The following is a 13,208-nucleotide window of genomic DNA, read 5'->3' on the forward strand; positions in this document are numbered from 1 at the left end:
GGGAATATGCCAGAGTATGCATTACAGTAAGAAAGCAGGAGGTCAAGATAATAGATTCAGGAGACTAACCACACACAGCAAAACTTAAAACATTTCACAAGAAATACTGCCTGGTAACACAAGCAAAAACCAGATTATTTAGGCATCAAACTCCTTCCTTGATTACTGTGACTAGAACATCACTCACATCCCATCTGAGACAAGCATCACTAAAGCTATTCCAAGTAAGTCGCACAATTTTGCGAAACTGGGGCTTCACGTCCATGAGGTACGCTCTGTCATAAAACTTAGAAGTGACCAGCTGTGTCGCTGGGGTCGGGTCCCTGCAGCACTACAAGAGATATTAATCCAGAACTACGAAAAGAACAACCAGTCCACATGGCTCCTATGTACTGCTGATTAGAAAATACTTCCTCAGCATCAAAAGACAAGTTAAGGCAAATTAAAACACCTCCCAAGACTACAGCAAGACACCAAGACTCTCCAAGTGCAAGAGCTTGCAAGGTTTTAGACAGAACTCCCATGCAGCAGAAGAAAGCAAAAGCATTAACACTTTTCTAAGACATTAGACACACTTACTCTACAGAGAAGGTGCCTGACTTCAGAAGTAATATTTACTGTTAATATGGAAGTGTTAAAAAATATACTTGTCAGAAAGCCTCAACAAGTCCTCTAGCAGTTTCTTCTCCAGTGCCAAGACAGGGAGACATACTTACAGAAAGATAAAGTGAGGTAAAAAAGCATGACATGCTTAGTAATAAGTTACTCTTACTGCGTCAAGATAGAAATTATTTAGCCATTCCTCAGCTCCTCCATTCAAAGGACAGATATAGTGGAGGCAAACAGGAGACTACATGAAGTTACGTCCATGACTAAGTCTGTCTAGGTGTAGGGAGTAAAGTCAAAGGCAACAGGAGAAGAAAACCAAAAAAAAATTATCAAAGATTAGATATAACCCAACTACCCAGGAAACAGCTTGATTTGGAACCAGATATATTGGCAAGATTTTACCATCTGCAAGCCAAATACCATTATCAAAAGGAAATACCAACACATTGAAAGTGTTAGTTGAAAGAAAAGCAGGAGCTGGCATTTAAGGAGTGATCAGTATTCTACCAGTGGAGTTGCAGCCTCCCCCATGCTCAGTGAATGCATCTGCTGCAACCACAGGCATGCAGGATTTCTCTCTCCAGCTCCACTGCAGCACCTCTCTTCTGTGACTTCAGTCTCCTGCACCCACATGAAGGAACAGACTCTCATGACCTCCTGGCAGAAACTTGGCCAAAGCACTGAAGCCAAGTCACCATCTCAAGAACAGTTGCTAATACTTTGAAAAGGCTTTGAGTTCACTGACACAGGCCTGTATCTTTCCTTTCGCTGGACCACAGTAATTCCTCTTTCTCCTAACAGCTGTTAAAAGATGACGTGTGCTATATCTTCAGAGCTTCTTGCGCACTGACCACCAGTGAGCCAGAACAGGGATGACAAGTCAGGAGCAACAGGTATTTCTTACCACCCAGACAAACAAAACATGCTGCTGTTGCTGTCAACTGAGCCAAACACCTGAAACAAACATTTTTTTAAAGGCTGCAAGTTGTACAGGTCTACAACAAATCACATTTAACTTGTTAGCTGCCTCAGGTAGACAGCAATGTCCAAGTATTGCATTTTCTTGGTCATTATCATTCCATCATGCTGAAGGCATCTCATCCCTTCAGTAGTTAGTAAGTGTTCTTTAGGACCTAGTGCTTGAAAACACCTATTTTTCACTGTGCCTTCTCTCACACGCAAAAATAGTTAAATTTGTATTTTCTCCCCAAATGCAGCATTCTACAGATTAAAATCATAACATGTCCTTTAGATGTATGAAAGGCTGTTTGCTCCAGTGTAGACAAGCTCAGCAGAGCCAAAATTGCCCTTACTCTCCACCAAAAGCAGCTTTCCCCCTCCTGCTTTCTATTCACTGTGATCATCACTGTTACTGGCAGACCTGTAATTCTGCTTCCACTGTCAATCCACCACCCTGCACCAAAGCCGCTTCTGTATCTCAGTCATGTAACACAGAATACATTATTATCATACCGCAAACTGAATTAACAGCTGCTACTACTACTCCTCCTCCTCTACTGGAAAAGGGGAGCAGATCCTGTTTCTTATCTCAGCTTAAGCTCCTTCTGGGCACACACTTTTGCTGCTTACCTTTACTTGGAGAGCTGACTTAAAAAACCAAAACAAAACAGACAACAGCAAGATGCTGTTAATTTAGCTCAAAGATTTACACTGTTGTAAAATATCTCCTCCTTAATCTTTATCATCCTAACACACTTTTCCCAGATACTACTCACATTTTCAACCCATCTGCATCTCATCAATGCTTTAGATAAAGATAGAAAAAATACTGAGGGCTGACACAGTCAAATTTAGGACCCAGGAAGCTTGTCAGCACATGTCACTGTTCTCCACATGAAAGACAGAAACTAGAGCTCCAAAATCTTAATGCATGTCTCCTGAGTTGCCAGTCTTAAAGTATCAAATGCAATACTGTCAACACAAGCACCACTGCTATTTGTTCCCATTTAAGTACGGATGATGCTCCCATTAGTGCCACCTGCAAATTAAAGTCTTCATACAAAGCTACAAAAACTTAAAATGGCAAAGTCTTTCTATAATGCATATAGTGAATTTGCATTCTTCATACAGATTTTCATCTCCTCACACTCTTAAAAAATAAATCCAGAGATTATCTCCCAAGCAAATAAACACGTATATAAATTACTACCAAGTAAAAAACTAGAAAAGCATTTCATCATTATAGTTTTGTTACTGTCATGGTTTAACCTGGCAGGCAGCTACACCCCACACTGCCCTTTGACCACTCTCCACCCCCTGCAGTGGGATGGGGGAGAGAATCAGGGGAAAAAAGGGGGGAAAAAAATTAAAATTCACGGGTTGAGATACAGACAGTTCAACAGGACAGAAAAAGAAGGGAAAGTAGCAGCAGTAGTAATAGTAGTAGTAATAATAGTAATAAAAGGATATACAAAGTAAGTGACACGCAATGCAATTGCTCACCACCTCCTTACCAATGCCCAGCCCGTCCCTGAGCAGCAGTCGTTCCCACCCCCACCCCCAGCCATTTCCCCCCAGTTTATATACTGAGCATGACATCACATGGTGTGGAATATCCCTTTGGCCAGTTTGGGTCAGCTGTCCTGGCTGTGCCCCCTCCCGGCTTCTTGTGCATCTGGCAGAGCACGGGGAGCTCAAAGAGTCCTTGACTAGTGTAAGCACTGCTTAGCAACAACTAAAACATCCCTGTGTTACCAACTTTATTCTCATCCTAAATCCAAAACACAGCACTGTAACAGCTACTAGGAGGAAAATGAACTCTATTCCAGCTGAAAGGCACACAAAGAACAGCACAAACTTTCATTAAATAAAGCCATAAACAGACAATACGAGTACTGGTGAAAAAAGTAAAGTCAGACTTTTTCAAACATCTTATTACAGAACTTTTAGTATTACTATCTTAGCTAGATTTCTCTCTTTACCACAAATACAGCTTATTATTATTTAAGCACCTATGCTCTTTTCATAAAAAGTTTGAAGTAACTTTTAACAGCATATTTGTAAGTTCGAAAATATTAAAAACTGTCTCCAAGGAGACTTCTGAATTTTTCATAAATTTTAAGTGATCACTATTTCTATGTTAATCCATTTTATCAAACAAATAAAGCGGTATTCCAATGTAAGTCTAAGTTAACAAGATTTACAAGAATCCAATTTACCAGGGATAATTTGTGTAACAACATAAACAGCTTACATCAGCAAGCAGAATTCTGCTCTACAGCTTTTGAAAATGCAGTCTCAGACTTGATATTTTTCTTTTTTAAACTATAATAAAATAGTTTTCTCAATGATTCGTTTCTGTCACACTTATGGTAGGTTAAAAAAAGTAAAAACCCCTAAATAAGCTCGATAAAAGTTTAGTTGTTTGCCCATTAATGGTTAATAACATTTGCAGCCATAGAACGCAAACACAGAAAGTGAGGTAAATTAACATTGTTCAATCTATGTGTCAGCTGCTACAACTGAAAGATGTTTTAGCAATCCTAACATCTATATGCACTGAACTTAAAAAAATATGGTCTTGGTGAGTTGGCAGGGCCATGGTACATCACTAGTGCCTAAAAACACACCATCCCACAAACATAAGCAAAGCCTGACAGCAAAAGATACCTCCCCAGGCCTGTTGAAGTTTCCATTAAAAGGCTACTGAATTATTTAGGTCCTATGCCAAGTCGGACAATTTTATATAAAATATTTAGAATAAACCACAGTATGATCATTTAGTATGTTCAAGGCATGGACAAGTAGGAAGCTTTCATTGCCTGGCAGGTAAGGCAAAAAAAACCCCAATGATCTGAACATACAACATACCAGAAGGTAACATTCACATACGATATGCAGCATCGACAAGTTAGAGACAGGACTAACTTGGCAGATGTTATGAAAGGATAATTAAAGACCTCAAAAGTTAGAATTAAAGACTGTATGTGGGGAAAAAAAGCAAAATTTCCTTTAAAAAACTTGATCTTGCAAATTCTTGTCAAATCTTTGTTTGATCATTTCCCACCTTGATTTGGGAAGCAAAGTAATCCATTTGAGTGAGCTGTTGAGTTAGAGTCTAGAAACTGCTTTCTTAAACATGAAGAATGAGCAGTGAGGAAAATCAGTAAAAGTTTTCAAGATCAACTCAGTGTGGAGCTGCTCAAGGCCACTTTCACACAGAATTCCTGAGTTACAATGATGAGAAGCTCCCTTGCTGAAGCTTTCTATGCAAGCAAGTCTGACCTCCACACCTTTAACAGCCAGTCTGTAGCCTAAAAGATAACCTAGTCTTCAGCCTCAGAATAAAGGACAGCACATCTTCAAGAATTTTAAAAACATGTAAAATAAGAAGGTGCAAATTCTTCCTGCAAATATTAGGCAGAACAATGATGGTGTAAATAGACTTTTGCTGAACAATCACTAGACAATGCTGCCAGACCAAGCCATACACTACATTCATAAAACAGATCTATACTGGACTCCAAAAATAAGACCCCCATCTCTGGCTCAGATGACATACTAAGTTCCATCTCACAAGAGTGAAAGGAGAGAGGAAGGAACAAGTCATGTTTTTAAACTAAGAGATCAAGCACAGGAAAATAGGAGCTTTCTGAAATCCAGAGTTATGGTCACATAAATGAAAATCAAGTATTTATACACAGGAGCATTTTAAATCATTAAATACATACCACTTACAACTTCACAATGACACATTACAGCGTTCTCCCTTGGTTCCAAATAGAAAACCAACAGTCCAAAGAGATGTTAAATGCTTATCTCCACTCCCTTGTATTAAGACTCAAGTTGTCATCTACCTTTAATCATATTCCTAATACTTATAATTAGGATCTTACTTAAAACACACGCAGAAGACACAAATTCAGCTTGTTCCAGCAGATTTTTCAAGTGATGGGCACTGAGCACGCTTCTCCCTGGACTGCTGCTGGCCAGCCAAAGAATCTGGCACATGTGGTGGTGTTTCCCCACTAACACCAAAATGCTGGTTGCTCCAAGACTGTCTCTTCACAGGTTTCTTTTAATTCCAGTTCATTTATTTTTAACTACAAGCTCTATACAAAACTGGCTTTGCCACACAAGGTCTTTTATTCAGGCAGCAGGAAACAACTTAGGTAATGGTGACCAAATAGCATCCAACAATATCCAACTGTACAGCAGCAAAAGCTGAGTACCCATGTCACAGCTCCCCTTTATATACATTTAATCAGTTCTTTGTAGACTGTATAATACATTTTTCTGGTTTGATTCTCTTTTATCCTGTGCCTAGCACATTTGTGAATTGTTTATGTCACCCATCTCCCAAGGATGCATTCATGTGCCAATGACTAAAGTTATCTCCGTTTAGTTCATTGTAAATGCCTTTAAATACTATATCTAAACATTTCCTATATTTCTGCATATTCTCATCATACTACACTACAGGTATATTGTAAAGATCTTTATTAATTGGATTTCAGTTACAACAGTCAATCTCAAGTACTCCATCACTTCAGACTCTGTTCTACTTCATATTTTTCAGGCTTGCACAGCCTATCTTTTTCCCTATGTATTAAGTTCACATTTTCACCAGCACTGTCATTTCCCTGTAGGAATAACTACCACAGTAAAACCACGCAACTTCTAAACGCGGGTCAACCACCTCGATAAAAATCGAGCCTACACCTCCCAAGTTGCAGACAGGCTAGAAGTTCATAATTAAAGATTGCTGAAGCCTAGCCCACATCCTACCTTTTCACTTCTGAAACCGGCTGCAAGTCAAATTCATTAGTTCATGAAACTACAGCCTCATTTCTACTAGCACACCTGGAAGACTAAGTCAGTGATAACTGATGCTAAAAAAGGCACAGATACATTTAACCAGCTTAAAATGACCTACATAAGCCCTGAAATAATCGGGGGGGGGGGGGGGGGGAGATCAGAAGAGGAGGCTTAATATCTGCAAGGAGTTTGATGTAGCACAATCAAGTCTTAGTGCTTTTCAAGCCTGTTTTAATGACTTTCCTAGGAGTGAAAGCCCTCAAAAAAGCACAACAGTTTGCCTTTATAAATTAATGGGGATAGCAACATTAAAAGGAAGACTTTACTACAATATTCAAATACACTTATATAACTACAACATTTGTCTAGTAAGAGAGACAACACAGGACATAGAGTGAACAACCAAAAGTTTCTTTAAACATAATAAAAACTCCAAACAAGTTATATAGGTATATTCTACAGAAAATAATTCCAGACTAAGTGCAACGGAAGCCAGAGAACATCAAGTGCTGTTCCAGTGAGATAACAGCAGCTTTTAGAAACTAGATCAGAGCTAGCTGTGGGTAGCACTAAAAATACTACCATACTGATTCTTAAAATATAGGAAAAGACTACCAGATTGAACATGGTAACAACTACCTTTGGTTTCAAAGCGTTTTTCATTTTATCTGAATGGTACTGAATGGAAAAACAGGAAAGTAATTCAAAGTTACCTGAGAAGCTACCTTTATTACTCTGACAGAATAATATCACTACTTTGATAAAGCAAACTATGGGAGGCTCATAGCAAAAAAAAAAAAAAAGAAATAAAAAAAATCTCAGAAACACTACTCCTGACAAGAACTAAAGGAAGCATAGATGACTAGCTTGTCTGCCAAGAGTAAAAGGCGAGAGAATATTAATAAAAGCCTGAAGTTTTCATTAAAGGACTCCACACACCATAACAAAACATGTCTAATGATATCCCAGGCAATAGGACAAGACAAGCAGTTTCAAATGCAAATAAATGCAGGGAGAACAACTATGGCTTGTTTTGGGGTTGTTTTGATTTGGTTTTTTTTTTTTAAATAGACTATCAACACATCAGGTCTACTGACAAGTTTTACTTTGCATCCCATCAGTTCACATGGATCCACTGAGAGTTTGTTTTCAACACATTTAGCAAGGCAGAGGGACTGTTTGAAAGCTGACAAAAAGTAGTGCTGAGACTTTTTTTTTTCCCCCTGCATTTCTAAAAAGAAGGATCTTTCAGTAGAAGTAATTGTTAAAAGATCTTTACACAAAGGTCGCAGGCTTAGGTGGTGTATCATAACACTTCAGCGTAACGACACAACTTAAATTGTGAGACATTAACATGACCATAGAATACAGGATTATGCACCGATAATAATTTACTATCAGGTGGACTGTTCTCTCACAAATCATAACATGCTTTGATGAACTAGTACACCACATAATGCACTTACTTGTCTTTCAGATTAACACACAAGGATACAAAGGATTACATACAGTATTTCAATATGCTTTCTTCCTTACCTCTTTATTGTAAAAAGGCAGTGTTTGTGAGCCAACATTGGGAACAGATAATTAATGTCAGCATTTAAGTTCTTTAAAACCTCTGTAAAAAACAGCTTTGTCTTACCATGACTGTGGGCAGTTCCTGGGCTGAGAGATGGTTGGAGTAACTCTTTGGTTGGAATAAAATAGCCTTCTTTCCCCTGGCGCTGGCTCATTTTTCCTGGAGTTAAAAGCTGTGATTCATCGCTGCTTGTTACCACTGCTGAAATACAAAATGGATGCTCATTCAGTTATGTTATGTGCTTGGGCATACATTTCTATTGACAGCTTCACTGCTATTTATGAAACTGGTATTCAAATGCTGTCTTGCAAAATTTTTCATTTTAGGAAATGAGGATTTCAAACAAGAGATTTGCTTTGGAGGGGATGGCAGAAAGCAGCTGACCAGACTGGTCTAAGACATAAGGCAGAAGATGAAAACAAAAACTAGGAAGAGGTAGGAAAGGCTGCTACAGAATACAGATACAGCACTGAACTGTTACTTAATTTCTGAAATCCTGCTTTGCCACTTTTGTGATGGTTCTTAGTTTAACTAGCCACAACACAACCATCCCAGGAAACAGCTTGCTGGATCAAGCTGTGCCACCATTCCAGAAAGCTAACATGAACATATTCACGTACATCACAAGAAAAAAATCTTAGATAACGTATAGACTCTGCCAAGGGAGAGCTTAAAGCAGAATAGTTACTCTCCTTGACCTTCATCAGTCTGAAAGGTTTGTTTGATGTCTTGTAGTTTTGTGTAAGATCGCCTGGCCAGCCATCCTGTTTATGGTGTCTGTACATTTCCTTAAGCTGCACAGAACAAAACTGTACCCTTTTTGGTAGTGGAAGAATGGCTGACTCAGTAACACCTCTCTTGTGGGAGCAGATATACTGACAAAAAGAGATGTGAGGGGTAAACAAAAGATGCATACTGAAGAAGAGCCTGCCTAAGAGATTGGAACTTACAATGCAGCTCATTTTAAGAGTTCCCAAGCTTTCCTCAAACAGTTTTAAAAGTTCAGCACAAGATCTAGTCTAAATGAACAAGTTCCACTTTCTGGATGGAATCTGCAAAGCACAGAGGCCCTCCTCATAGCTACAATGCAAGGATGCCAGGATACTAACCTGCACTATTTTTCTACATCAGATAAGCCCTCTAAAGCTCTGCTCCAGACAAACTATACCCTATGCAGACTGGTGCTCAGGAAAAATACATGAGGAGATAGACAAGGGAGGTAAAGAGCTCATTTTACCAGTTCAGAGTTCAAGTCTAGCAGTGCCAGAAGGCCAATACTTCAAAGTAGTGACCGACTTTGCTCTTCTTGTAGTACTACCAAACTAGCTTTTTATTTTCATGGAGCTACAAATAGGGGAAAGGCAAGGAGTGGGGGGATTGCTGAAGTCTTGGGAAGGGACTGCACCACAAAAGGTCCAGTATCTGAACTGAAAAATAAAAGGGGAGCCAGAGAACAGCTGCTTTGCAGGCTCACACAAAGCAGGTCCCTTCAAGGGGAATGAGTTATACTCATTTGTTCTAAAAATGTCTGAGGTGCACTGAAGTAGCACCAACTTTCAATCAACTGGCTGAAAGCTGCTCTCAAAGAGCCACCAGCCATTTAGCTCCATAGGAATGGGATTTCACAGCCCCTCCTGCAGGTGCCCCTGGTCAGCCCCCCACCGTGGGCAGCGCTCCAGCTCTGCCAGTGGAAGTGGCAACTCCATGGGTGGGAACATTGACTGCCGCACTGCCAGCCCTGCCGGAGACCCGCTCTGCAGCGGGAATTGCACTAACAACCCTTCCTCAAGTGACCTGTGCAGAATGCTTGTTTCTGAACGGGCAGTGTGCAGCACCACTATCTCTTTTTTTAACCTTTAATCTTTGGAAATTCCTATGGTTTTTTTTAAGCTTTTGAGATGCAATCATTTCTCAAGCAGTACTGGCCAGTAATTTGAAGTGCAAGCAAGCTCTGCACGCAAGTTTTACCGAAGCATGAACTGAATTCAGCATTGTAACTCAGTAACACCCACAGGGTTACAAGCTCCACGGTCACTATTAAGTTAATGCTCCTTCGTTAGTCTGCAGACTCAATTTGGGTCCTGCAAAGACTGTTAGCAGAGTCAAAAGGCTCCTTTCCTAACAAAGCACAGTTTATGTATCACCTCACAGAGTATCTTGTGGTAAGCACTTTGCATGCCTATGGATTCAAGATGAACTTCTTAAATCAAGTGGGCTGTTGAGAAATTCAGTCTATAAAGCTGAAGGATGATTAGAGGAGAGTTCTAAAATCTCCTTTTTATACAAAGCATCATAAAAGTACTAAACAAATGGAAATAAATCAGTTAAGAACATAAATGGCTATCCACACTGTAGCAACCACTAAGAAGTTGACCCCCTCCTTCAAAATGCTGCATCCTGATGTTCAGACATCTGCTTTGGGGTGAGGGAGAAGACAAGGCAAGGCAGAACATACCTGTTGCTTTGAGCAGGGGATAGTAAATAAGAATACTAAGAGGCCTTCATCCTTTTTCTCTAAAAGACCGACTAATGACCTGAATTTTACAAGTGCCTGTGTAATCACAGCTGTAAAATCAGCAGGACCTTCAGGCAGTTAACAAGCTCTATAAAGATATGCCTTAAGCATCTTAGGGCAGGGGCTCTGGGTCCTTAAAAGACAGAGCTGGAAACAAAGAAAGCTATTACAGTGCAACGGAAAAAGTACTTAGAAAAGAGAGGGGAGGGGAAAAGTTATGCTAGTAACAAACCTGAGTTTTCAAGATGCCATTAAATCAAACACCTAGCACTCAGAAGCAGACCTTTTTAAGAAAGCAGCTCTAATTAGTACGTACTAATAGATAACTCAGCAATTTGTAGAGGCTCCTTGGCTGCTGTTTATAGCTTCTGATGGATTGATTTTAGAAACACTATAAAAATGTATGGCACATAGTTAAGTCATCCATTTACTGACAATGTTTGATGGTCCTATAGCTAATTTTGAACTCACCTGAAGCACAGAATTATTTTATCTTGGAATTTCATTACATTCACAGAATAAAACCAACAGTGACACTGAAAGAGAGCAATAATCATTTTTTCTAGGGACCTTGCTCCTTATGAAATAAAAATTAGCATGAATGAATAAACGATGTTCCTAGTCAAAGATTTTTTTTTTAATTTGCCCAAAATACTTAACTGAAATTTACAGTTTTGGACTCATGTGCCCCACGTATCCACAGCGTACCTCAAAAACCACACTCAGTTTCTGACTGATCTTCAAAGCACTCACGCTTTCTAGTGAGTTTTGGTGACAAAAATACAAATTTTTTTAAAATGTTCCTGGGGAATGCCTCACCTACAGAAATGATCAGATAGCTGGAGCACCTCCCCTTTGAAGAAAGGTGAGAGAGCTGGGGTCGTTCAGCCTGGAGGAAAGAAGGCTCCAGGGATACCGTATTGCAGCCTTTCAGTGTATCAAGGGGGCTTATAAAAAAGATGGAGAAAGACTTTTTACCGAGGCCTGTAGTAACAGGACAAGGGGCAACAATTTTAAACTGAAAGTAGATTTAGATTGGACATACGAAAGAAATTTTTTACAATGAGGGTGGTGAGACACTGGAACAGGTTGCCCAAAGAAGTTGTGGATGCCCCATCTCTGGAAGCTTTCAATGTTAGGCTGGACAGGGCTTTGAGCAACCTGATCTAATAGAAGATGTCCCTCTGCACTGCAGGAAGGTTGGACTAAATGATCTTTGAAGGTCCCTTCCAACCCAAACAATTCCAGGATTCTAATTCTTCTTAGGTTTCACATGCTATCTCCGCAACTTTAAAGATGGATTGGGTAGGCATATGCTCAACATCTCCAACAAGACATACATTAGCATTGCCAACCATTCTTTCTACTCAAAGGCCTCAAAGTGGTGACTAATTTTCAGATGTTCACTCAGGCTTCAGAGCACTCATCCAAGAGAAAAATCTCCATTCATCCCCCCCTTTACCTGGGTGAGTTTAAACCCATACCACCTATCTCCTTGAAGATCAGCAGAGGGTTATTTTAGAGAAGAAACATCACTTAGTAAATATCAAAGCCTCCGCGGAACTCTTTGGAGGGCACATTTCAATACTAATAGAACTATTAGAGTTGATAATCCATACTTTGTTCACACTGGCCATCAGATTACTATATATACATAGTTTGCCAGTAAGATTCACGCATCAGAAGAAACACAAATTGGGGTCTTCACAGCCAATTTATTTCATCAGATAAAGCAATGAAAAGAAAAAAAAAACACCCTGAAGTGGTAGATTCCCAGTTCTTCTGTTTCTATAATGTGCATGTGATAGTGCCTACACTCTTGAAAATAGCACAAGGACATCAGATATAGGAAAAGGTTTATTATAATTAAATTCCACATTATTTCTGAATGTCTATAATAAGTGATATCAGCTGAGACCATGGCTCCTGCATAGATTTCTCAACAAAAAGAAAGAATTTGTGCCTGCATCTTTCCCTTCCCCACATATGCACGTTCCAAATCCCAGGCGAAATTATTCTCCCAATAAATCATGGGCATTAGGCCCATGAACCAATGCCATTAATAAGCCTTTGGCTGTGTGCACGCATACATACACGCACACTTAAATTTTCCTTATTGCCACACCAGATCCAATCCTTACTTGAGAACTGCAGTATATACACCTGTTGATTCCTGAAGATGTAAATTTACTGAAATTAAGTGAACCGTATAGCACTATGAACAGACAACCTCAAAAATTAAACTGTTTCTGAACCATTATTTCCAAGTCTTTATTGTCTACACTACAACAACATTTGAAAGTTTCATTTCAGACTGATTTCGATCTTTTTCTCTTCCAGGTAAGTAATTTAAAAGATTTACTTTTTTTCTAGCCATGACTAGGGAAGGCGAAGAATAAACTTTTCCCACTAAAAAAATAAAAGTTAATGTAGAGAAACATTTAGATTAGTAGTATGCCAGGTAGAATCTTTTCCAACAGTAAATTTTCATTGTAGTTCAGCTTCTCAATTACAATACAGAAGAAAACCTAGTTTTGCATATAGGCTGTTGGGCTGAATACTATTATTAACATATGTGCAAACATACTGTAGGAGAGGGGAGTCACTTACTTGATGGTCCATGAGAGTCTCTGTTATCACCATGAGGCTGTGCACACATACAATTGGAGAACGAAGAACAGCAAACAAAAAAATCCAGGCCAGGAAGAAGCAAGTGCACAAAAGCAG

The 13,208-nt window shown here is 39.4% G+C and overlaps 1 protein-coding gene across 5 annotated transcripts in view; it reads right to left on the reverse strand.

The window, feature by feature from the left end:
• OSBPL8 (oxysterol binding protein like 8) overlaps positions 1-13,208 on the reverse strand; it is a 95,362-nt gene that overhangs the window by 45,813 nt on the left and 36,341 nt on the right. For 2 of the 5 annotated variants that reach the window (XM_064449853.1, XM_064449863.1), the window contains 2 exons: positions 13,092-13,128; positions 8,030-8,167 (listed from right to left, as the gene is read on the reverse strand). In XM_064449853.1, coding sequence (XP_064305923.1) covers positions 8,030-8,167; positions 13,092-13,128 — 175 coding nt within the window. Of the gene's footprint in view, positions 1-8,029; positions 8,168-13,091; positions 13,129-13,208 lie in introns of those variants that run through there. The other 3 variants (XM_064449888.1, XM_064449872.1, XM_064449879.1) reach the window with 2 other exon arrangements.

This window comes from Phalacrocorax carbo, chromosome 1 (genome assembly GCF_963921805.1).
Source record: "Phalacrocorax carbo chromosome 1, bPhaCar2.1, whole genome shotgun sequence".
Classification (NCBI taxonomy): Eukaryota; Metazoa; Chordata; class Aves; order Suliformes; family Phalacrocoracidae; genus Phalacrocorax; species Phalacrocorax carbo.